This window comes from Colletotrichum navitas, assembly GCF_030913465.1.
Source record: "Colletotrichum navitas strain CBS 125086 chromosome Unknown LY79scaffold_105, whole genome shotgun sequence".
In the NCBI taxonomy this organism is placed as follows: Eukaryota; Fungi; Ascomycota; class Sordariomycetes; order Glomerellales; family Glomerellaceae; genus Colletotrichum; species Colletotrichum navitas.
In genome coordinates this window covers 89,030-112,657 of record NW_026850651.1, presented here as the reverse complement: position 1 = coordinate 112,657, position 23,628 = coordinate 89,030, and the positions used below count along the sequence as shown (strand labels likewise).

The window sequence follows — 23,628 nt, the reverse complement described above, 5'->3', positions numbered from 1 at the left end:
CGGTGCCACCCCCGACCCAAGCTCCGATTTCACCTGGAGGGCAAAACCTCGGCGAATTAGCTAACGCTGTACGTAGTGTACAGCAATCACAGCTGCACGGTTCATCCTTCCCCCACCCCCGCCAACCTCTGTGACCACTGTCGACCATCACTGACCATCGCTGTCCACCGCTGTCCACCGACGCACCGACATCAGCCCAAGACGCAAGCTGTCCGAGTCTAAAGGTGTCAACAACCGCCCATTCGAATAACCACATTCCACCCTTCACACTCCTCGGCTTTACACACCACTATTCCCTCTTCGTTGAAACCTCCGCTCTCCCCACGAATCACCTTCAGCCCGATAGAACGAACCTCTCCCCTCCGGCTCCGGCTCCGAACCTCAGCTCGCGCGCGCCATGGCCCAGTCCACCGCCCACCGCCGTCTCCTCCAGGAGTACCGCGCCCTGACGAACAACCCGCCCGAGGGCATCACCGCCGGCCCCGTCTCCGAGGACGACCTCCTGCATTGGGAGGCCCTGATCCAGGGCCCCGAGGGTACCCCCTTCGAGGGCGGCGTCTTCCCCGCCGAGCTCAAGTTCCCCAAGGACTATCCCCTCGCCCCGCCCACGATGAAGTTCCTCGTCGACATGTGGCACCCCAACAGTACCTCACCCCTCGAAAACGACGTGGGCCCTACGCACAAAACTGGCTAACTCCAATCCGCAGTCTACCCCAGCGGCCTCGTCTGCATCTCCATCCTCCATCCGCCCGGCGACGACCCCAACCACTACGAGCACGCCTCGGAGCGCTGGTCCCCCATCCAGTCCGTCGAGAAGATCCTCATCTCCGTCATGAGCATGCTCGCCGAGCCCAACGACGAGAGCCCCGCCAACGTCGAGGCCGCCAAGATGTGGCGCGAGTGCCGCGCCGGCTACGAGCAAAAGGTCCGCGACGGCGTCCGGCGGTCTCTGGGCCTGTAGAGAGGAGGGAAGGGTGAGCGGGTAAAGACATAGAGGTGGATAAAAACGCAGCGTAAGGAATCGGTGGTTGTGGTAGTGGTGGTCACATCTTCCACAGGGAAAGATAGGGCGCAGGAGGAACTGCGCCAATTGATCCGGAGACCAGCTCGCAGGGAAGGATGTGGGAAAGATACGGTCAGAGCGACTCGCATAGCACGGCGTTTGGGGGGAATCGAATATCGCTTCATTCATTGACTTCTATTCGGACGTTTCAAGTTCACAGTCCAAAGCAGTCATCTGTCTCTGCTTTTTGGCTCGTTCCATGAACCAAACCCCCCCTTCTCCCCCGTTCGTTCCTGTGGCCAAAGGAGCCGCCTCATAGCTCCCCCCGTGAGTCCCATTACAGCCCGTTCTCCGCCTTGAACTTGTCCCAGCTCTCGTTCAGCGTCGCAAAGACGGTCGCCGCGATAAGCCTCACCTCCGTACCGGCGTCTTGGGGGAGCTGTCGACCAAACGTGTTAGCACAAATCAACCACGGTACATTTGGCTGCTATTCTGGGGCGGGGGTGGTTGAGGGAAAACGTTACCTTGTCCGGGTGGCACTTGGCAATGGCCTTCATGTAGTGGATCTTGACCTTGTTGGCCATCACGAGCTCGTGCAACCCGACCTTCTTCCACCCGCTGCCCTCCCAGAGAACCTGGTCCAGGCTGCCGATCAGGGCCCGCAGGTTGTCCCGCTTACCGTCCCGCCAGGACGCGATCCGCGCGTCCACCTTCTCCGCCAGCGCAAACTTCTCATCGTCCTCCTGTGCCGCCGCCTGATTCTGCTTGCGCAGACGCTCGACAGCCTCTGAGTTCTTCGCCGGCGTCGCCGCAGCCGGCTGAGGTCGAGGAGCAGAAGCGGCGACGGCAGGTCTGGGCTTCGGCTTCGGCTTCGGCGCAAGGGCGTTCTGGCAGCGCTGACGGCCGGATATGGCCGTGGGGCCGCCCACGCCGTTCTTCACGCACGTCGACCACACGGCGTGCGCGTCGCCCCAGCGTTCCATCTGTTCGAGCGCCTCGGCCTTGCGGCTCAGCGCCTTGCCGTACAGGTCCCGCATGTCGCGGCGTTCTTCACCACCGTTGTCGCCCACGACGGTCACCTGCTCGCCCTGGCCGCCCGTTGGGCCAATGATATTTAGCGCGGCATCGGCGTCCTCGACCGCCTGCTTGGGCTCTCCGGTCTTGAGGGCCGTCAGCGCGCGGTTCGTGAGAATGACGATGGCGAGCGGGTGTGACGGCGGCACGGCGGCAAGGGAGGACGAGTAGGACAAGTGGGCGGCGCCGTAGTCTCCCCGCTTGAATTGGGCGGTACCCTCGAGACGGTGTTTCGTAGATTGCTGTATCGCTGCTGGTGTGATTGGGGGAATTTGACGAGCAGGGCGAGGTGCCGGTTTGGGAGCCGGCGGGGAAGGGCGCCTGGCAGCGGATTGAGCAGGCCGAGACGGCTGCGACGGCTGAGCTGGACGCTGCGGGAGCGACTGAGCCGGCATGGGGTTTTGAGAAGAACCGAAGAGTAGGTCGGGCTCGTCCTGCTGCGGCGGCGGCGCTTCCGGCTGGGGGGTGGCCTTCTTCCTTCTGTGAGGGCTTACATAGGACGCGGCACTGTCATCCGTCATCGCCAGCTTGCTTGCGCGAGTCTTCGAGTCTGGCAGTGCTGGGCCGCTCTGTTGCTGCCACCTCGGCACTGGAGTTCCTCTGCCGCTGGAAGGGGCCGATACGGTATGGGGATGGTCCCGCGATGCCGTCCTCTGCGGCGCATCTGGTCGCGGTGATTGCGACGACTGCCCCGGCTTCCTTGGCGGCCGACCGCCAGACTCCAGCATCAAAGCCTCGTCCGTCGCCTCTGCCGCCCTCCTCTCGGGCTGGGCCCGGTCGAGCTGAGCCGAGCGCATCCACTTGGGCTGGTTGGGATCCCCCTCCGGCTGGTTGAAGTCTGCGACTGCCTGCTGGACTTGCTTCTTGCCCGTCTTCCATAGAGAGTTGGCAGTCTTGAAGAGGCTATTGCCGACGGCGGCCGCGGTCTTTGAGAGGTCCGGCTCGCCGCTTGCTGGGGATCTCGTGCCCGCTCTCCGCTCGCTGTCGTAACTGCTACCGTCGTCCCGTCCTCTTCTCTGTGTCGCAGCAGCGGGATTCTTGCCTTGTGCCTTTGCCTTGGCTTGCCGATGCGCATCATCCAGAAGCCAGTTGGCAGCCGCTTGCACGTTCAGACCCGCCCCGCTCTCTGTCAAGCCACGTCGAGCGTTCTCGGGTGTGAAACCGTAGTCGACAAGCTGGGCAACAGCGCGGTCGAACTCGGCCATCTCGCCCCTGGGGGCCGGCCCCTCGTCTTCGGAGCTGGAGTCGGACGCCTCGATCGGCTTCCCAGGCTCGGGTCGCTGGGGGGGCTGCACTGGGGTAGGTTGTTTGCGCCTGACCTCTTCAACAGGGCGGGCCAGGTCACCGAGGAAGTCGTCGTCGTCGTCGTTGGTCGGCGGAGGCGGCGCCGGAGACGCAGTCTTGGGCTTCAGCTGGTTCAGACCAAAAGGATCATCGTCATCCCCGAACCCACCACTGTCGGCGGGGCCGGGCGGCTGGCTCCATGCGCTTGGGTTGCTGAGGTCCAGACCAGGCGTACTCGCAGGCGCAGGGCTCTTCTGGGGCGGCGGGGGGTAGAAGCTGGCGTTGTCGACTTTCGTTTCGGAGTTGAACGCGGCGAAGAGGTCGTCGTCGTCACTGGCCTTCTTGCCGGTGGAGGATCCGGGGGACAAGACGCCCGGAGACGCAGTCCGCGACACGGAGCCCGATCCGAGAGTGTCCAAGAACCCACCGCCAAACTGCGCCTGCGCTTGCTTTCTCTTCTCTTCCTCTTTCTTCTTCTTCTCCGCCTCCAGCCGTTGCTGCTGCTCCAGCAGAGTGAGCTTCGATGTGGGTTTCGCCGCAGCGCCGGCGCCGAAGCTGAGGAGGTTGCTAAAGCTGTCGGCGGCAGGCTTCGCAGTCGGGGGTTTCGCCACAATGTGTCCAGAGTCCTGGGCAGACAACGGCGTATTGCGACCGGAGGGGAATGGAGATGGTGTCGAATTGGTCGGCCGCACTGAACCAAAGTAGTTGGCGCCCGAGGGGTTCATGGGCGGGGGCTTGTTGTTCGGCTGGTTGGCCGATGACGACCAGTTCAGTCCCGAGAGATCATCCATCTTTTGAGCACTGGGAAACGTTCAGGGTGCAATCTTCATTTCATCAGCTCCGTGAGGGTCGTGAGGGTCGTGAGGGTCTCAAATATGGCTCAATGCATCGTTTTCGGTTTGTTCTGAATTCCACCCGTCGCTTGCCTCCTGGATCGGTTTGGCTGATTGCGGTGTCGTGTGGCCAGAAGGTGGCATGTGGCGCGGCTGTGGCTGAAGCTGGGGTAACAGTGGCTGCCTGACGTGATATCCGACTGATGCCTGACAGCAGTCGCCCATCTCTTCCAAGGCATCAAGTCTCTATCAGCCTTAGTTCTTTCGGCTTGATCCGCGAGCTAAAGGACGCACAGCCCAAAGTCGCGTAGTCTTTTGACAGATGGCGCCGAAATAGAGAAGGAAGGAGGGGGGGGGGGGCTAGCACCTCGTCTCTGGGCGTTTGGGGCTCATCGGTATCGTCACATCTCGATTTTCACCAAGTATCGTTCAGCTCGACAGGCTTGAATGCTTCATTTCGCGGGGCGCTTTGTACACAATGAAGCCATGTCGTTTTCTATTTTATTCTACGGAAATGCGGCTCGGTGAGCTCCAGTCCAAGCCACAATAGGCAATATTATGTGCGGCGGGGTTATATCTATCTGCTGGTGAATTCTAGTCAACTATCATCATGGCATTCCAACCAGAGATCCCCGCATGTGTCCTGAACTCTTCCAGGCTTGTCTCGTCTCTGAATTTGAGTCATCTCTTCTTCCCTCAAATGTGTCGTCGGCCACCTCGACGCAGCAAGAATTCAGACGCCAGTAGAGGAGAATCAACATTGGTGGGAGACATCGGCAAACATTCTCACGTCAGTCGCCCAGCTCGGCACCACGGAGGCATGATACATCGCTTATGACGGCAACGTTTTCTACTCGGCTTGGTAATTGCCGCAGGCCAGCAGCCGGAGACGCCTCGTCCTAGGTGCTGCGACATGGTTCCTGCTACCGCAGAGGAGCCAAGGGAGGGAGGGAGTCAGGGGGTAAGCGCGCGCACCTCAATCACTTCGAACCCCTGGGTCACAGATCTACCGCCACGGCTCTTTCGGCCGGATGAGCCCCGCCTAAAGCTGCACGGCTCGAAGCAGCCTGGTTTTGGTGACGGGTGATCCTGACTGTGCGCATGAAATAACCATATTAGCTGGTGATGCTTGGCTCTAGGGCTAGATGATTGAACACTCCAGGCGCACGAAACTCGTCGGATCGTGTAGATGGATGTCGTAGGTTGAATTCTAACACATGTTCTTCGTGTGCGACAAACGGTGAGGGCCACCGACACCGTGGAGGTAATCGCCACGTGGTGATGCTGCTGTAAGCTTCGGTGTTGCCGGTATTGCTCAACCGCGGCCGTTGGCCAAACGGGGCCCGCGGCCATACCGTAGGGCTCGGTGCTGCGTGTAAGTGTCGCCTGAGGGCTGCAAGGATAATGGCGATTGTTTCCGAATGAGATAAACAATGGTTCCAAGTCTACTAGTAAGATTTGCTTGTTGATATCAGACTCATAAAACATGCTTATTTAGGGTCAGTTCAGGAGCAGCGCAGGTTCTTTGCGAAGCCGGATGGCAGGACAATGCTTGGATGCATTGTGAATCCCTGGGACAACAGCTCTTGGTTATTGGCTTCGTCCCTGAAGAAGTTCGGATGATTGGCGCATCGCCTCAATTAGTCAGATGCTGAAACTCGTGTAGAGCCTAGATGTCTGGGGTGTACTCCTTGACGGGGGTGACCAAGGAGACGGTAGAAAGGTTGAGCCAAACTGACACGTGCTGGGTGAAAGGTATGAGATAAGCCACTACCCCACCATAAGCATGATTTGTATACCTACTCTTGCTCTTATTTTTAATCCGCGGCTGAACCCTCGGACGCTGCTCGGTGTGCGCCGGGGGCCGTGCACCGTGCATCAGAATCTGGAAGCCAACATATTCTTGGCTTTGGTGATGACGATGATCACGTCCTTGACTCGTAAGTATTGGACGTGGACTGCGTTACCCACGACCGCTAGGGCATCGAGGAACACGGTGTTTGCTGCATATCGTAAGACATGCTCTTCGTGTAGGTAGGCAAACCCGTCCCACGACGGGGCAACACGGCGGGGTGGAACTGGTATGGCGGTCTGACTGTCCGACGTTCAATCGAAACAACTGCCGGCCAGTGAAGTGGGGGAGGGGGGGAGATGAGGAGGAAAAAGCAGAGGGTCATCGTGGCCTGGCTGAGATGTTTGCTTCTCCTTGTGCGATTCTTCCTTTTGGCTGGTTCGGGGATCAAGGTGCATGAAGTACTGGCCACTAAGTCGTACGAGGGCGCCAAGTGGCAGCCGTTGCCTCGAGTAAGATGACAGGGAATCACGATGAGCGCAAAGGCAGTCAGCTGCGAGACCGTGGTGTGAAGGAGGACTAACATCCTCACGATCGGAGTTTCTCGTTGAACGTACGAATAGCGCTTGACGAGAAGTATACTGTATGGAGAAGCATGGATGGATGCCTGTCTGGGAGGTAAGCGCCTGTCGTGCGCGGATCAGGGTTGGCAGAAGCGTGTCTGCATGATGCATCGCCCAATCACAGCGGCGAGATGGCACCGCTAAAGCCAGCCGTACACAACTCGAGCCTGTGGTAAGGCAACTCGACGTTGTTGCAGTACAGCTCGGAAGGTTGGAGATGCCCCAAGGATAATCTCCTTGGTTCGGCGCAATGTCCGTGGGATTTATCTCTCGTACTTGACTCTGCTGATCACCGCTGCAGGATACACACACACACACACACACACACACACACACACACACACACACACACACACACACACACACACACACACACACATATACACACACGATGGCGGCGGGCAATGTATTGTGAGGACGGGTAGGGTGCGGCGGCCAGGAGTGGCGAGATGAAACGGCGCATGAAGGCCTGGTAATTGCTTCTTCTATTTGCGCATCTCTATATAGCAAAACGGGTCGCAGGGCGAGTTGTATTGCGGTGGATGCCATTAATTGATTTCGACGTCTGTAGTAAAAGAGCCAGCAGGATATCGGGCCACGACGATGCGGGGACGATGGGCGACTTGATTCGCCGGGTGAGGTGCTCACAATCAAATCACAGGGTCCGACACGGTACCGGCGCATGCGCTCCTTCCTTCTCTCCTTCTTTCCCACCGGTACATTGCCCCTTCCTTCCCCTGGCTCGAAATGAAGTCATGTCCTTGTCGGAGCCGGCGGTTGCTACCAAGCCTGTGCCTGCAAATGCCTAACATTAGCGCAGATCCCAGCCGCCCCCTCCGTGGCCCCTCGGCCCCACAGTCTGGTCTGGCAGTTACTGTTTGTTCTATTGGTCCAAATCTGGCAGCAGGGAGAGAAAAGGGGTGTGTGTCATTGGCTTTCGTGACATTCTGTCCAATTAACATGGCGGGGCATGCTACAGGGGCTAATGCTACGTACCTACCCTGCCTAGCGTACCTTATCCAAAGTGAGATCGCCTCCTTCCTTCTACAACCTGTTCCTTCGAAAAAGGGGTCACGCTCCAACGGCCAACGGTATTACCTGCAGTTCTATCTCCCTACCTAGGTAGGTAGGTACTAGTACTAGGTAGTGTATGCTACTACTTACCTACGAAGACCAAGTTCCACACGAGCGAAGATGGCAAGTACGGCACGCCCCTCTTTGCCCTTTGGTCCTTGTCACTTCTCCTTTTTCAACGTCCCACATCGGGGAAAGAACAGAACATCCTGGGAAAGGTCGTCATTGAGCGCAGATCCTCGGAGAGAATTTTAAGAAAAAAAAGAGAGGGGGAAAAGACAAAAACAGAAGGGGCCTTGGGTTGGTCGACCTGTCACCATTCTATCCGTACAAAGTGTTCCATCTTGGTCAAGTGGCGGCCCCCAAAAGCAATCGGCCGGGGGTGGATGGGGATGGATGGGAAATGCAGGCCGACCTTTGGTACCTGCATATCGCGTGTGTCACAACGAAGCCACCCGCGGCATTTCTGTGCTTCTCTGGCTGTCTTGTGCAACGGTACGCCCCGAGATGCCACACCGTCCCTCGCATTTCCCGCCAGACCGTTGGTACTAAACGCTTGGTGCCATGCATGATGATGTGGCGAAACGGGCTTGCTTTCTCATCTTATCTGCCTACCTACCCACCTATCTACCTACTCGACACGACCTCAACTCACGACATCTACTCACATGGATAAAGGTCTCGGCTTTTGGCAAACGGCACCTGACCACTGCATTAAGCAGCAACATGCCGGCCGTAATGCAGCGCAATCGCATCGCATCGCATCGCATGCGTTGCATCGTCACCCTCGTCCGGCCTTCATCTCATCTTCTGTCATTTCATCTCGCATGGCCACTGCCGCCCGGCCCGACTTACACTAGCAAAGTGCTGCAATATGCAATGCCCGCTTTCCGATGGATCGGTGCTCAGTCGGCAAGACCTGCGTGCCTACGCGACGGATACTTGGTACCCAAGTGTTTCCTCCGTTCCTCTGCCCCGTGTCTTCCTGGTCATTGCTTCATGCTTCTTTGCCTTTCGTCCGTTTCGCCTCTCGCTTGGCTCCTTGGCGTTCCTATCTCCTCCGCAATTCCGTGGATCAGCTTGCCACCCTGTGCCTGCCGTCGTCTGGAATACAGCAGCACAACGTTGTCGTTTGGCGGCGATGGATGGCCGAGCGGCCTGATGAGCGAGTGACATTCAATTACGGATAGGGCGATGGGCCAAACGACAAGCCAAACGGCCCAAGTACTTTGTACCCCGCCCAGGGAAAACCGGCACAAAGTGTGGCTTGCGCCAATCTATGCCTGGGGCGACCCCAGCAACCCGACCAGCAGGATCCTGGTCACCCTTCGTGCTGGTCCGGCCCCTTGAAGCAGGATTTTAATCTATCTCAATCCACATCGGGAGCGATCCCTCCAACCTTCCGCGCTGTTCGCCCGACTGGCTGGCCTGGGATATGCCGACGGTGCATGCGAATGAAAAGGTGACGGGGGTCACAGGACACCAAGATAAGTAGTCTAGTCGTACAATTAGTGTAGGTAGGTACGGTATGCGGTAAGACTCCATGCATGTAGCAGACACAGTCGCTACGTTAACACGCACCTACATACCCAGACGCACTTATCTGTACTTCCAGAGGCGGGCGGGGAGTTTCGAGTTTTGCGTTTCAACTCCAAGACTTACCTTGCCGTCTTCATCGGACGCCAGAGAAGCAACGCCTCTCTCTCCCTCTCCCTCTCCCTCTCATACACTCACACACTCTGCCAGCACAGCCACTCGTCTTGGACCTGGTCCCGGATGGACGGTGCCGTACCCCCCCGTGGGGCCTGAGGACTTGACTGACGACGCAGGCGCTTGCTTGAACACCAGACGAACACTAGCTAATACTTAATGTCGTGTGTTATACACGTGTGATGTGCTAGTAGGTAGTCGTCTCTCAGGGTGGTGTACTGTATGCTAGGAAAAGCAGAAATGCGCCATTTGTTCTCCCGCACCCATGCTCGCCTGTTCTCTCGTGTTCCTTGGCCCGACATCGTCGCCCGGCGTCATTGATCCGAACGCAGCAAGGAGCGAGCAAAGCTAATCTCATCTCACTTGGCCCATCAGCCCGCTTCGTCTCCCGTTTAGTCTTGTCCCTCCCGGGTGACTAAAGGCGAAGATCAATGGGGATGAATCACGGGTAATGCCTGGACGCGGGTCAAGGAAGATAGAAGCGCGACGTAGGTACCCTGTCATTTTCCCACAATTTTCCCATCTCTCTGGGAGGAGCCAAACAGCGGCTTCTCGGTAAGGGCGTACCTAACTGAGGGCCATCGCACGCACACGCCGACCTGCCTGCGTGCACTCTACCACGTACTCTATGCTTGCACTGCGCTGCGAAATGGGACTCGGCAACACATCCATGCCGCCCTACACACGACGGCTCCCCCCTCCCCACCACTCCCCTGCCCTGCGCCCCTTGAGTCCCCCCCATCCCACCGCAAGGAATGCCATATCCTCCCGCCATGTCTCTCTCTCACTCTCTCCACCTGCCGCCCGTTTCCTTCTTCCTCTTGAATGCCCTTCTTCTGCATCACCTTCATTCCAACCGCCCTCTTCTTCCCTCGTTTCTCCCCCTCCTTCGTCACCTACAACGGGGTCTCTCGACTGTCTTTCTCTAGCTTTGCAACCCTCACACTCGCTCTTCCATGGTCTCGACCGTTTTCTGGTTCTTGATCTCAGCCATTCCTTTTTTCTCACAAACTCGACAAAAATCCAAGGATTTCTGATCCTTGCTGGACCCTACACATTCCTTTTCTCTTGGAACCTTCACGTTTGTGTGTGTTGACCGCATCCGCCTTCTTTTCTCGACTCGAATTTTTTGGGCAAAGACTCGACCGTTGGACGATCTCTATATCCAAAAAGGCTCGATACTGGCTTTTTATTTTGCGGGCTTCGCTGCATCGGTTCTCCCAGCCAGCCTCCGTCTTTCGTCACTCGCGGCCAGTGCCATCCCCGGCATCGTCTTACACCACTGGCCGACATCATCGCATCGCAGCGCAACACAACTCCGTCGCATATCAACCACTCGACGTCAGCCTGCCTGAACCAGTTTGCTTTGCGTCAACATAAGAGGAGGTTTTTCGAATTGTCAATTTGACTCAACCCGACTCACGAGTTACCATCGACGTATCCTGGACTCATACATTCGACACTATCACCGACTCACTAACGGACAACCAAGCAGCTGTGGAGGATTTGCAGATATATTTTTATCTATATCTGTCAACCTTCTTGGACCATCACGAAATAGGAGGTTTGGTGAGCAGCTTTGCACTTGCTCTTTCCATCACCAGCCTCTCCACCTTGATCTGGCACGTTAGCGCCTCGCTTAACCCGTCGCTCCTGCCGTTCACTGCATGGCACCTGCTCTTTGAAACTATTATTGTGAACCTCAAGATCAAAGCTGCCTACCTACTTTGCCCCTGGGTTCTTTCATCCATCGAACGGGTTTGAGAAGCTTTCGCAAAACAAAACACCACCTCTCGACGAAAAACTCCCGAATATCGTTTGTGCGGCAGGTCACAAGCTCAGACAGCTTTCACCCTCCAGTCTTTTCAGGAATCCAACTGGACTTTGGGCCTGTTTTCCAGTCGCTATCACTTGATACCCAGTTCTCGTATCATTTCTTACCCTTTATACCCCAACCTCAACAACTGCCAAGATGAAGTACTCTACCTCAAGCGTCATTGCCGCTGCCGGCTTCTTTGCCGCTGGCGTTGATGCCTTCTGGCGCATGGAGTGTCCATCTCGCGTCGGTCTCACCCGTGTTGACCCTCTCATGTCCTTTGGGACTGCTGCTCCTCATGTTCACGCCATTCACGGCTCTAATGGTATGTAACAGCCACTGTCCGTCGCAACTGCCCATTCGCCTCAGGTCCCTTGTGGTTTCTGCTCACTTTGGCGTTTGTTGCGCATATCTGCTCTTGTGGCTAACATTACTAGGTATCTCTCCCACCGCCACCTATGGCGACCTTGTTGCCGGCGACTGCACCTCCTGCCGCGTCAAGCAGGATAAATCGGCCTACTGGCACCCTGCTCTTTACTTCCAGGACGCGAGCACTAACGAGTTCGAGCTGGTTGACCAAGTCGGCGGGATGCTTGCGTAAGCCTACTCCCCCCCCATGTTTCGTCTACTAGACTTGGTGCTAACTGTCTCAGGTACTACCTTCTTAATGGCAAGGATATCAAAGCATTCCCTGCGGGTTTCCGCATGATTGCTGGGGATACCGACCGCCGCAATTACACTGCCGGAGACCCTTCGCAGCCCGACCCCCAGAAGTCCGAGTGGTCGATCCTTGGCGAGACCACGCAGTCTATCCTTGAGCAGCGCGCCTTCGGCTTCAACTGCCTCAACTACGCTAAAGCCCCCGAGGGCACTCTGTACCGCCACGCCCTCCCCGACAAGGCTTTCCTCGATGCCAACTGCGCCAACGGTGTCCGTTTCGAGGCGATGTTTCCTTCTTGCTGGAACGGCAGGGACCTCGACTCGCCGGACCATAAGTCCCACATGGCATACCCCGACCTTGTCATGACCGGTCCCTGCCCCGCTGGATTCGAGACTTCGGTCCCCAACCTTTTGTACGAGGTCATCTGGAACACCGCCGCTTTCAAAAACCGTAACGGCCGCTTTGTCATCGCCAACGGTGATCTCCAGGGCTTCGGATACCACGCCGATTTCATGTCTGGCTGGGATGAAGACTTCCTTCAGTCGGCCGTTGACACCTGCACTAACCTGTCTGGCCGCATCGAGGACTGCCCCATCTTCGACCTTCAGGACCAAGCCGCCGCAGCGCAGTGTGAGATGAAGATCCCCAGCTTCCTATCTCAGGAGAATGTCACCGGCCCGGACTTGAGCCTGCCCGGTAACGTCCCCATTACGGGCGACAATTCCACCGAGGGCGGGTCTCCACCCCTCATTCCCTCCCCTAGTTCGTCTTCTTCAGCTCCCGCCGCTCCCCCGGCTCTCACCTACAAGCCGGGCAAGACCGCGACCGCCAACCCTATGCCCGGTGAAGTCTTCAAGGCCATCCCTTCGTCTGCGTCTACTCCGGTCCCGATCATCCTGGAAGTCACACCCACTCCTACCAGTTCCCCCACTCCTACCAGTTCCTCGCAGCCCACCATGTCTTTCGCGTCCACCCAGACGATCACCAACGGCAATGTTGTGTCTATTATCTACTGGGAGGAGGACGTTGTGTACGTGACCCTGTACGATGACATCACCTCAACCACAACGGTTACGCCGACTCCGACGCCCGTGCTGCGCGCTAAGCGTCACCTTCATCAGCACCGTCACCACATGTAGATGACGAGATGTCTTGTTCTTTTACCCCAATTTCTCGCAGTTGATCACTCGATTGCATCAGTTGAAGAAAAAAAGAAGAAAAAAAAGAAGAGAAAAAACCTGGGGTCGCGGAATTCGTTCGTGAAGGGCACACATCGGGATGTGGCGTCCTATTTCTTTTTATCCCCCAAGATCCTGACCCAGGAAACGATTTGGCTTCGCATTGGTTCTCTCGCATCTTGCTCAAGGACACTACTGATGTTGTCTGGACATTCTGAGAGCAGACACGCTTTTTTCTGGAGGTAGCTAGCAAGGTACGGCCACGATATGGCCCGTTTCATGAGTTTATGGTGAACATCAAGCGGCAAATCATCAAGTTGTGTTGGCTCTTATCTGTTGTCGGTTTTATTGAGTGAGGCGTGGTCGGGGAGGGGTTGTATTTGCTTCGTGTTGACTACGTCCGTATTGTAGGCGTTGTAGGTCTGGTTTTGAGAGATACCTATTGTTGCAACGATTCTGTTACCGCCAATTTTATCGCCATCCCACTCGTTCTCCCGATGCTATCCTGTTGTCAGTCTCTTGGAATCTGAGTCTCGAGGCTGCTATTCCAGCCGTGCACTATCCGAAGTTGCCTATTCTTCTGACATGTCCTGAACAATGGCGGGGTACTTTCACCATGATTCCCTCTCTGGAAACCAACACAATGTTGTCCCCATTGTCGTGTTCCCTTATACTTGAGCATCCGGAAAATTGGTGTTGTCAGATCAAGCTTCTAGCGGTATATTCCGCCACCCCCTTCCGTCGAACGGTGTGCAATGTGCTAGTGGGCATCTAGAGCGAATCCGGATGAAATCATCCTCCCCAGCTGCCAAACTGGTTGACCTGCATGCATGCATTTATTTTATTTCATTTTTTCCCTTTTTTTCTAGGTGCTCGAATCACACGGCGCCATTCCCGACTCGCCATGGACGCGGCCACTTCCAACCCCGACATATCAAGCCCGCACCCTCTCCGCCGTGGGATCTCAGGCGGCGATCCTCCGCGCACCCCGGGGACAGCATCCTTCATGGCGTTGCATTTCTCCAGGCTAGAGGAAGATCGGATCACCCCTCACTTGGGCTCTTGCGCGAATGAGCTACCTACGATAGGTGGTGCGTTGGTCGGCTGTCCCACACCCCCTATGGTTATCCGCCCGCACTCCTGGAGTCAGCGACGGTTCTTTTGAGTTGGGGTAGGTTGCATTTCATCTTTGAGACTTGATTCTACCCAGAAACCGGTCATCGAGTGGAGTGGGATGGGATGATCGGCGGGTTGATGGTTAAAAATCACGTTGGCGTGTATATACATATATATATACATTCGTACGTGCGCACATTGTCTACATGGACCCCGTAACGTCCTGTACCTATCCATACAATCGGCTCGTTCTTATCCCGAGCGGCCGAGAAGGAAACCTTAAGAACAGCCGCGATAGCCAGGACGACCTCCAAGCACCCGCCAACAACCCCTGGACCCGGCGACCTTTTTCGCGATGCGGCCCGCCTTCCCGTCCGCCTCCCTCGCAGGCCTCGTTCTGTCCACCACGACGGCGGCGCTCGTGAGCCGCGACGGCGCGACGGGGCGCCTGCCCGCGCTGGGGTGGAACTCGTGGAACGAGTACGGCTGCGATATCAACGAGACGGTGTTCCTGGGCGCGGCGCGGCGCATGGTGGACTACGGCCTGCGGGACCTGGGCTACGAGTACGTCAACATCGACGACTGCTGGAGCGACAAGGCGCTGCGGCGGGACGCCGTCACCAGGGAGATCGTCGTCGACGGGGCCAAGTTCCCGCACGGGATCAAGCACACCGTGGACCAGATCCACGCGATGGGACTCAAGGTCGGCATCTACAGCGACGCGGGTGAGTTTGGACCGTCTGGTGTCAATAGTGTGTGTGTATGTGTGTGTGTGTGTGTGTGTGTGTGTGATGGTTGATGATGGAGATCGGGTCAAGGGCACAGGGAGAAGGAATGCCGGGAAGTCTAGTGTTTGGTTCTGTGACGATACTCTGACACATCCATCACAGGGACGTCTACCTGCGGTGGTTACGAGGGCTCGTTGGGATACGAGGAGATCGATGCCGCTACGTTCGCGAAATGGGGTATTGACTGTGAGTTCTTCACCGTTGGGTTTGCGGTCGGTCCCCCCTTGCACTAGGTATCACCCATCCCTTAAGCTCACCTCATCCCTTGCGTCCGGATCTCCGCCTCCACCCACGCTTCGCCCACCTGAGCCCAGTGGTGCGATTATTACACACACATAACTCATATTGTTCGCAGACCTCAAGTACGACAACTGCAACGTCCCCGAGGCGTGGTTTGACGACTGGAAGTACGTCCCCGAGCTCTGGCTCGGCGGCCCCCCCAACGAGAACCAGGACGACGGCCAACCGCTCAACTCCAAGACGGGCAAGCCCGCGCCCGCCGGGTACGACTGGTCAACGTCGCGGACGGCGGAGCGGTACCGCATCATGCGGGACGCGCTCCTCGCGCAGGACCGCTCGATCCAGTACTCCCTCTGCGCATGGGGCCACGCGCACGTCGAGGCCTGGGGCAACGAGACGGGCCACAGCTGGCGCATGTGGGGGGACATCTACCCGGCGTGGGACGGCCTTCACAAGGGATCGTGGGGGGTGATGCCGATCCTGAACCACGCGGCGTTCTGGGGCGCAGGGAGCACCGGTTTCTGGGGCCGCGGCGACTGGGACATGCTCGAGGTCGGCAACGGCGGGCTGACGCTCGAGGAGAGCCGGAGCCACTTTGCATTCTGGGCGGCGCTCAAGAGCCCGCTCATCATCGGCACGCGGCTCGAGGGGATCCGGCCCGAGGTGCTCGCCATCCTGGCCAACCGGGAGCTCGTGCGGTTCAACCAGGACCCCGTGTTCGGCGGCGCCGCGCGGCCGTACAAGTGGGGCGTCAACCCGGATGGGGCGTGGAACGCGACGCACCCGGCCGAGTTCTGGTCCGGCGCGTCCGTCGAGGGGACGCACGTGTTCGTGCTCAACACGCTCGCGGGCACGGCGGCCAAAACGGTCGCGTTCCAAGACGTGCCCGAGCTGCTGGAGGCAGGCCGGCGGCGGCGGTACGTCGTGCACGACATGTGGACGGGAGAGGATGTGGGCGTGTTCGAGAACGAGTACACGGTCGAGCTGGCGGGCCACGACACGGCGGCGTTGCGGATCAACGAGGTTAGGTGTGTCGAGAGGCCGGCGCGCACGTGAGAGTAGTTTCTCACTCTCACCTCGTTGTCCGGGTGGGAAAGGGAGATGGTGTGTGTGGCTCGCGGGGAGATTTTTATCGGCTCCTTGATTCAAGGGAGAATACACTTCGATAGTTTGTCCTTTGAGCTCCGATGAAGGAAGGCTTTAACGAACCCCCATCAGAAGCCCCCCCCTGCCCTACCTGTCCCCCGTCTGGCGGCAATAGGAACGCATAATAGTCTCCGACCGTCAAAGGTGAAGAAGGCTAGGTGGCATACATTATTAGGCTGTGCCTACTCACCTCCGCTGCCTGGCCAGCAACGCGGGCTCATCTCGCATTTGATGAAAGGCGCGCCGAGCCCGCGCATGGCCACATACCAAAGCACCGCATGCCCCCCACCCTATTCTTGAGGCTATTCGCAAGCAAACCCAAGCGTGTCCGCCACACCGCGCCCAGCCCGCAAATTCATATTACATCACGTTCCCTTGCCCTTCGGGACCATGCCGTTTCTAGCCCTGATGGGCTCTCTGGGGTCCATCTGCCTGCGTGCGCGTGCGGTGTGGCTCGAGCAAGGACATACTGCGGTGAGGCGGGGGGGAGGGAACAGGCTTTTTCTCCCTTCCATTGGAATGCATGCCGCCTAGGGCGACGGGATGGCAACGCATTCCCCACGGCCAGATTAGCCTGAGACCAGCGGCCGTCTTCTGATACCCGTCTTCCTTCTGTCTGCTAGCTCTAAAAACAAAATCGAATCCCATCGTCACGGGCAGCGGGTCATGCGAGAGCAGGAGAGACCTTTGGGATATGGACCAGCCATTCGCATTTTTTGGGAACGGAAATCGGCGAGCTTTCTCTGATTCTTGTCGTCCTCGTCCTCCCCGCCCCTCCCCCGGTCGTTCTATGTAGGTAGCTCCCCTTCCCTCTACCCTGGTTCAGTCCCTGTCCTGTTTCCCTAATTGCCTTTCATTCTTCCCGGGGTTTGTTTACACACTGCCAACTATTCCGACAAGTCTTTCCCTGCTTGACATTTTTGAGGGTCTGTCTTCCTATACTGTCCATCATACGCCGAACCAGCTTCTTGCAAAATCTCGAGGGAGAGGGAGAAGCCAGTTTGTACGACGTCAGACAACAGCCTTACCATGAAAGATTCTGGCTGTGGTATCATCGCCCTCAATACCACCGTACCTTCTTCGATATCACCCTAGATCGCCATATTGAAAGCAAAAACAACTCTCCTAGTTTCGGGTCACGACACCTCTACTTTACCCCGTCGTGCCATGTCGAGCCTGCTCCTGCTCGCCCGCGAAGGAACAGTAGGAGGAGGCACCAGCAGCACCAGCAGCGGCGGCGGCGGTGGCGGCGGCGGCGGCATGACTCTACCTCTTCTTCTCGGCATCGCCATCGGGGGCGGCGTCCTGCTCTTCGTATGCCTCGCCTTCCTCCTCGTCGCGCTCGCCAGCCGCCGCTACCGCGCCGCGACCCGCGCCCGCTCCGCGACGCCCGGAGTCAGGCTCGACCTTGAATCGGACGGCGGCTCCATCCGCACGACGCGTCCGCGGCGCCTGACGAAGCAGAACCCAGGAGAGGTGTACACGCATATGGAAGAGGTTCAAGGTAAACCGTACCACTCGCTCTCGTCTCTCGTACTCCCGTGGAACGGTGTCTTCTCCGTGTGTGGAGGGTCGGCCAAGGCCGGTAGTGGGCAGCAGCGCGGCGGTCACCTGCGAAGGAACAACAGCTGGATCGACGAGGACGCCATCCACGGGCCGAGGGTACAGAACGACGGCAGGAGGTTGAGCGTCCGGGACAGCTTCATCCTCCGCACGCCGACGCTACCGGATATGTTCGGGCACGAGAACAAGGACGACTTCAAGTTCCCAGAAGACCACAACAACTACTCCCTTCAGCAGCCTCGCCTGGTGAACCTGCCTACGCAGCGCGGCGCCCACCCGCTCCAGATGCCGTTACGGAGGACGCCGTCGTACGAGATGGCGGAGAGACTGGCCGCCGCGGCGAGAGGCGGCGTCCCTCCGGGCCCTCAGAGCTTCCAGACCTTCCAAACCTTCCAGGGACAACAGGGAGCTCAGGGGCCGCGTCTGATGCCGTTGCAGCGGCTGCGGCACAGAACTACCGAGTCGGACCTTGCCGAGATCCTGCGGTCGACGGAGCAGAGGCTGCAGAACGGGACGCCCAGCAACAGCCGGCCAGCGACCCGGCAGCGAGCCGCCTCCGCATCGGCGGGGTCGAGCATCAGAACCCAGCAGGCGTCGCCCACCAAGTCGAACTCTCCTGTCAAGGCGCAGTCGCCAGCCCGCTCGCAATCTCCGGTGAAGATCCAGGTTCCGCAACACGTCGCTCACGCGTTGAGCATGAGCGCGAGCAGGCAGGGCGCCCGCACGCCCAGCCCTTCGAAGCGTAGGGTCGCCGCGATGCATGCCGAGACCCGGCCGCAACACCTTCGGAACGTTTCGAACTGTTCGGGTTCCTCAGACGCAGACAGCTTGTTCGGAGAGACGACTCCCGATATTGAACAAATGTCGCCCACTGGGCTGTCGACCCCGAGCAGACGATCGGGCAACACTACCCCAACCAAGCCCGCCGGGAATGGCGAGACAGCGGAGTCGCCCGGCAGCGACGCCTCGTCATCCCTCTCGACCCTGTACAGCATCAACGAGCCAGAGGACGACAGCAAGACCGGCGGCACGGGACAACCGCAAGGCATCGTCCGCGGCCGGAAGCCCAAAGGCCTCATCATCGACACCAAGATGTGCGACCCGTTCGTGGCCTCGGCACCCGACGTGCCTCTGAGAAGCCCCAGGCGTCAGACACCCAGCTTCCCGCCCTCGCAACGCTTCACGCCGCACGAAGAAGACTTGGTGAAGGAGACCGTATTCCACGCGCCAAACCACCCGAGGTCCGCCAGGAACTCCCCCGTGCGGGCATCGTTCAACGCGGCGAAGTGCAGCAGCATTGTCGACCAGAGCCAGACGCAGGTTTCCATAGTGATTCATCAGCCAGATATGGTACCGTCTTCCAATACCGTCCGCCCAAAGAGCGTGATGACGATGAAGCCGGTCTTCCATGTCTCTAGCACGACAGTTGCCAGTATGGAGGCCAGCCCCGGCAGCTCTCCCGAGGACAACAACCAGCCCGCGATTCCCAGCAATAGATTGACGTTCGGCCAGAAAGGCACCGTCCTCCCGCTACCCGTCGACTCGATGCCAGGCCAGGGGCCACCAGTTCGTAATGCTGCAATGGGCAGCCCAGAATCGGCGTCCCCAAGAGTACGTAGCTACTCACGGCCCTACACGCCTACCTCCCCAACACGAAAAGACATGCCCAGTCCCGCTCTTTCGGCCGGATCTCCCACGCCTGTGAGATACAAAAATCGCGACGGGGATAGTCCTGTGCGGGACCGCGGTCTCTCCCGCCAGCCACATGTCCGTAACCGCAGCGCCGACCGCGTGCTCTCGATTGGAGCCAATCATCCCTCCATCTTGCTGAAGCCGGCGGACTCACCCATGCGAAGCCCGCAACACCGGGACTTTGGGGCAATGGGAAACCCATTGGGGCTCCAGGCGACCGTGGCCCAGCTCCGCCGAATGAACAGCCAGATGAGTACCTTCAGCATCGGGTCGTCCGTATCCGACCCGGAAAGCCCGACACTGCCGAACATGCGCGGGGGCGGCTTCAGCCCGGAGAGAAGCAACAGCCGCGTGAGCAAGATTGGTCGCCAGAACTACCTCTCCTTGGGCACAAGCCCGAAGGGGAGACGCCACACCCACTCGGCCATCAAGACGCACAGGAACTCGATTGCCGTGCCCAAGGCCCGGCTGGAGACAAACAAGCCATTCGATACGCTACGCGCCACAGTCGAGGAGGAGGAAGAGGAGGCAGGAAGCCTCCAGTTGGCCAGGGGGCCACGACCTATGGTCTCGATACCGAAGGGGGCCGGAAGAGGAGTGGTGAGAGAGACAGGGGTGGCGGTGGAAAATTCGGTTCGGCGAAGGACCGCTCATATCGACGGGGATGACCAGAAGTACATGGACAAGGCATCCAAGCGCAACAGCGATTACGAGAGTGCGTCCGTTCTAGACATGTACATCAAGGCGGCCCAATTACTGGGCTCCCCGGACAAACCCGCTACTGGGGCCTAGAGGCACAGCCCTGGTATGAGGACCTGAGTTCCTCGTGTAACTGTTCCTTTGTCGATGGCGATGGCGATAACGATTGGAGATGTTGCCTTTAACGACGGTTAAGCGGGTATGGTAGGTTTCTTGGGTTGGGTGTTTCTAAGCTGAGCACGGCGTCATTGTAATACCTCGTAGATTATTAGCAACTTCCCAAACATCACAATCACTCAAATTAAAAGATATTCAAGCCAACAAGCCCATAGACCACAGAAGGGATGCATGGCACCTTGGGGGCCGGAAAAGCAGAAATGCGATGAGCCTACCTCATTTTATTGAGCCTGGGCCCTATCCATGGTATCAAGTTCGTTCCTCGTCACACCATTTTTTGTATGCATCCATCTTCCAGCGGGGTCATGACTCATCGACGCGCGGACGCTTGTTGTCGGGGTCGTCGTGACCGTTGACACCTCCGCCATTGACTTCGTCGTGTCCTCGGACCCTTCCGGCTCCCTCACCCAGCTCCCCGCCACCCCCCTCCTCAGCCTCCCCATCGCCGTTCTGGCCGATCCAGTTGCCGTCGGCGTCAAAATGCTCGTGCACGTTCTCCGCCGTGATCCAGCCGCCGCTGCCGGGGAATGCGGGGGGTAGACCCCCGTCGTGAGCGCCGTACATAACTCCGGTATATCCCTCCACGGGTTCATGCTCGCCCTCAAAGACGATACGGCCATCCTCTTCTTCGTCGTCGTCGTCCACCGGATCGGGGTGCAGGTCGGAGCAGGCCGAGATGGCGTCGTAAAATTTCTGGACGTCAACCTGGGCGCCAGCCGTGACAACGGGGACCAGGGTCAGGTCGATGGTATCGAAGTCGTCATCGCCGTCGCCGCCGTCGGCAAGCTGCAGCTGCATCCAGATGGCTTGGAGCGGGGCCCCCTCGGCCATGGTGCCGACCTGCTTGACTGCGTGAATGGAGATTAAGGGGTAAGGGACCTCAACGCCCGCGCCTTGCGCTTCGGAGAAGATTGTGAAGTTCCTATGGGAAAGAAGGTATTAGCAAAGGCGGTCGCTCAGCGCACGGGGAGGAGAGGGGGGGCAGCTTACTCTGAGTTGACAAAGACGGAGACCTGCTGCTCCACCAGCTCCTCGGAGACCTCGTTCAACGTCGCGCCTTCTGGGGCAGAAGCCGTGGTCGCGACGTCAGCCGGAAAGACGGCCAGGTTGCCCTTTTGCGACGCCGGGATCCATGCCTTGGCCCCCTCAAGGTGGAAGTGCAAGACGGGCTTCCCGCCGAAAAAGGTCTCGGGGGTCTGCGACTGGTGATCCTCGATGGGTGTAAAGTCTCCGAGCGACGGAGGGGAGCGGATTGTCGTGGGCAACATGGTGATGATGTCAAAGAGGTCCTGCAAGGGACTCTGCTTGGGCTGTGCTGTGAGGCTGCTCATGGTGGGGGTTTTTTTGCTCAAGTTGAAGCTGGAGAAAGTGAAGCTCTTATCGTTATCGCCACGTGACGAGCGTCCTGGGTTGTGGCTGACACAACGGGGAATGTCGTAATCAGGAAGGCGGTGAGAGGAGCCTTGGTCGGATGGGGGAGATCTGTTCCGAGGGTCTGGGCCACCGATGCTACCCACCACCTTGCTTACCTAGCCACCGGGTCTCTTACGTATCGCAACACTCACTGGGCGTCGCGGGGGACGTCGAGATCCATTCACCGGGCGCATTCGCCATAACTTGCCACGCTCTGTGCCCACGGACCTTCTCGGGTCTCCGTCTCAGACAACTGCAAGTAGAACCTTTTTTGCTAAACTGATCGAGCTTGTATCGCCCTCGAAACGGCATATCTAGACTCGTCCTCTCACTCTTTCTGTCTCTCCCTTCCCCACTGACGTGTTACCCACCACAAAGGCAAAGGCCTCTTATCCATCATGTATAACAACCGTACGTATCCTCTCTTCCGCCTCCTACCCGTCCTGGAAGACCGCTGAAGAATACTAACTGGCGTCCCCAGGCTCCCATCCTCTCCTCCAGCAGGTTCCTCTGACTGTCTCCCCCTTCATCTCCCTCCCCACCGCCACGACCCTGTCCTACAACTACAAGGCCATGCCCTCGGCCCTGCCCCCCTCCGCGACGGGCATCCCTGCCGCTGTGGCGGGCGACGCTACGGCCGCCGCGGCAGGGAGCGGCGGCGGCGGCGGCAACGCGTCGGCGAACAAGCCAAAGTACGTCGTCTCACAGTCAGGCCACGCCGCTCACCCGGACGACATCATCGCCTCGTGCCGCGCGCTGCAGGAGCACATCACCAAGATGCAGGAGGACGCCGAGCGCGACCTGCGCGACCTGGAGAACAGGATACAGGAGCGAGAGCTGGCCGAGAAGAGGCGGGTCGCCCCGGGCTGGCTGGATAGCGAGGCGCGGATCCTGGAGCCCGAAAGGGCCGGCGGCGCCGGCGATACCGTATCCCCCGAGTCCGAGGATGCGCGCCAGGCGAGCGAGATGCCGGTAAATGACCAGGGCGCGGAGCTGGACCGTGTGTTCGGGGGGCTGAGCATGAAGTAAAAGCATGAAGCGACGGCGGTCGTTTTTGTGATTTTGTTTTGTCGGGAGGGTTTTTTTTTTCTGGCTGGCGTCGGGCAATCATACATTAACATTCGTCGCGTTCAGGACTCATCGTCCGTTTTTCCATCCCTTTCTTTTTCTCATTACACATGGGACTATCTATACCAGAGCCTATCTAGCAGTGCTAGGCGGGCTAATTTGATTCCATTGTGGATACTTTAATTTATATCAAGTTCAAAAGGTCTCACGAGCTTCATGGATATTGGTGGTCCGAGTGATCAAACTCTCCTTCCCCTCTCCCCCATTGGTGTTCTAGGGCTATAAGTCACATGGGATTCTAACCTCTGAACTTTGACCGCAGGATGCGGTACCTGAGGGACTCTGGAATGAGAAGTGAGGCGGGACAAGTGGGATATCCAAGAGCACTACACGGTGTTGTTTATCGGTATATTCCCATCAACCTCCGAATCGCCAGTGTCACGCCTAGGGGGGATCCAGTGGCCAATACTCACCAGTGCTGTCAGTTGGCATCGGAACCTTGGGCGTGGAGATAAGCGTTGTACAGCCAGTCAAACTTGCAGATATTCAAGGCACCCTATTAGCTTGCAGATTGAAGTACAAGCCGACACACGGCTCGAATGGCAATCGACAGGAGTTTGACAAAAAAGTTTGATTAGAGTCTTCGCCTCTGAAGAAGCGAGGAGGAGGAGGAGGAGT

General features: G+C 58.3%; 11 protein-coding genes across 11 annotated transcripts; 7 read left to right on the top strand and 4 right to left on the bottom strand.

Annotated features, from left to right (window-relative positions):
- Nucleotides 1-144: 144 nt before the first annotated feature.
- LY79DRAFT_569856 (ubiquitin-conjugating enzyme) lies at nucleotides 145-1,161 on the top strand. The gene is made up of 2 exons (XM_060559096.1): nucleotides 145-644; nucleotides 708-1,161. Exons 1-2 carry the CDS (start codon nucleotides 398-400, stop codon nucleotides 959-961), a joined length of 501 nt encoding a protein of 166 aa, XP_060408525.1. The 5' UTR covers nucleotides 145-397; the 3' UTR covers nucleotides 962-1,161.
- A 179-nt stretch (nucleotides 1,162-1,340) lies between these two features.
- LY79DRAFT_526980 (uncharacterized protein) lies at nucleotides 1,341-4,152 on the bottom strand (the record flags this gene model as incomplete). Its single annotated transcript, XM_060555887.1, has 3 exons — nucleotides 1,341-1,442; nucleotides 1,528-2,398; nucleotides 2,462-4,152. 3 exons carry the CDS (start codon nucleotides 4,150-4,152, stop codon nucleotides 1,341-1,343), a joined length of 2,664 nt encoding a protein of 887 aa, XP_060408524.1.
- A 938-nt stretch (nucleotides 4,153-5,090) lies between these two features.
- On the bottom strand, nucleotides 5,091-5,922 carry LY79DRAFT_43927 (uncharacterized protein). Its single transcript, XM_060553172.1, has one exon. The coding sequence runs from the start codon at nucleotides 5,680-5,682 to the stop codon at nucleotides 5,149-5,151; it is 534 nt and encodes a 177-aa protein (XP_060408523.1). The 5' UTR covers nucleotides 5,683-5,922; the 3' UTR covers nucleotides 5,091-5,148.
- Nucleotides 5,923-11,365: 5,443 nt separating this feature from the next.
- On the top strand, nucleotides 11,366-13,009 carry LY79DRAFT_526930 (uncharacterized protein; the record flags this gene model as incomplete). Its single annotated transcript, XM_060555880.1, has 3 exons — nucleotides 11,366-11,534; nucleotides 11,647-11,806; nucleotides 11,863-13,009. The coding sequence occupies 3 exons, from the start codon at nucleotides 11,366-11,368 to the stop codon at nucleotides 13,007-13,009; spliced, it is 1,476 nt and encodes a 491-aa protein (XP_060408522.1).
- An 850-nt stretch (nucleotides 13,010-13,859) lies between these two features.
- Nucleotides 13,860-14,333, top strand: LY79DRAFT_569850 (uncharacterized protein). Its single transcript, XM_060559095.1, has one exon. The coding sequence runs from the start codon at nucleotides 13,875-13,877 to the stop codon at nucleotides 14,211-14,213; it is 339 nt and encodes a 112-aa protein (XP_060408521.1). The 5' UTR covers nucleotides 13,860-13,874; the 3' UTR covers nucleotides 14,214-14,333.
- Nucleotides 14,334-14,519: 186 nt separating this feature from the next.
- On the top strand, nucleotides 14,520-14,963 carry LY79DRAFT_526947 (glycoside hydrolase superfamily; the record flags this gene model as incomplete). The annotated part of the gene is made up of 1 exon (XM_060555883.1): nucleotides 14,520-14,963. One exon carries the CDS (start codon nucleotides 14,520-14,522, stop codon nucleotides 14,961-14,963), a length of 444 nt encoding a protein of 147 aa, XP_060408520.1.
- Nucleotides 14,964-15,047: 84 nt separating this feature from the next.
- On the top strand, nucleotides 15,048-16,248 carry LY79DRAFT_526938 (alpha-galactosidase; the record flags this gene model as incomplete). Its single annotated transcript, XM_060555882.1, has 2 exons — nucleotides 15,048-15,138; nucleotides 15,308-16,248. Coding segments are annotated over 2 exons (1,032 nt in total), but the record flags the coding sequence as incomplete, so codon positions are not given.
- Nucleotides 16,249-17,527: 1,279 nt separating this feature from the next.
- Nucleotides 17,528-20,879, top strand: LY79DRAFT_569843 (uncharacterized protein). Its single transcript, XM_060559094.1, has 2 exons — nucleotides 17,528-20,549; nucleotides 20,685-20,879. The coding sequence occupies exon 1, from the start codon at nucleotides 17,599-17,601 to the stop codon at nucleotides 20,383-20,385; it is 2,787 nt and encodes a 928-aa protein (XP_060408518.1). The 5' UTR covers nucleotides 17,528-17,598; the 3' UTR covers nucleotides 20,386-20,549; nucleotides 20,685-20,879.
- Nucleotides 20,773-21,800, bottom strand: LY79DRAFT_527013 (regulator of volume decrease after cellular swelling-domain-containing protein; the record flags this gene model as incomplete). Its single annotated transcript, XM_060555888.1, has 2 exons — nucleotides 20,773-21,391; nucleotides 21,460-21,800. The coding sequence occupies 2 exons, from the start codon at nucleotides 21,798-21,800 to the stop codon at nucleotides 20,773-20,775; spliced, it is 960 nt and encodes a 319-aa protein (XP_060408517.1).
- A 190-nt stretch (nucleotides 21,801-21,990) lies between these two features.
- On the bottom strand, nucleotides 21,991-22,492 carry LY79DRAFT_569839 (uncharacterized protein). The gene is made up of 2 exons (XM_060559093.1): nucleotides 22,364-22,492; nucleotides 21,991-22,293 (listed from the first exon to the last, which is right to left on the bottom strand). Exon 2 carries the CDS (start codon nucleotides 22,192-22,194, stop codon nucleotides 22,015-22,017), a length of 180 nt encoding a protein of 59 aa, XP_060408516.1. The 5' UTR covers nucleotides 22,195-22,293; nucleotides 22,364-22,492; the 3' UTR covers nucleotides 21,991-22,014.
- On the top strand, nucleotides 22,281-22,911 carry LY79DRAFT_674046 (uncharacterized protein; the record flags this gene model as incomplete). The annotated part of the gene is made up of 2 exons (XM_060564250.1): nucleotides 22,281-22,293; nucleotides 22,364-22,911. 2 exons carry the CDS (start codon nucleotides 22,281-22,283, stop codon nucleotides 22,909-22,911), a joined length of 561 nt encoding a protein of 186 aa, XP_060408515.1.
- Between the last annotated feature and the right edge of the window lie 717 nt (nucleotides 22,912-23,628).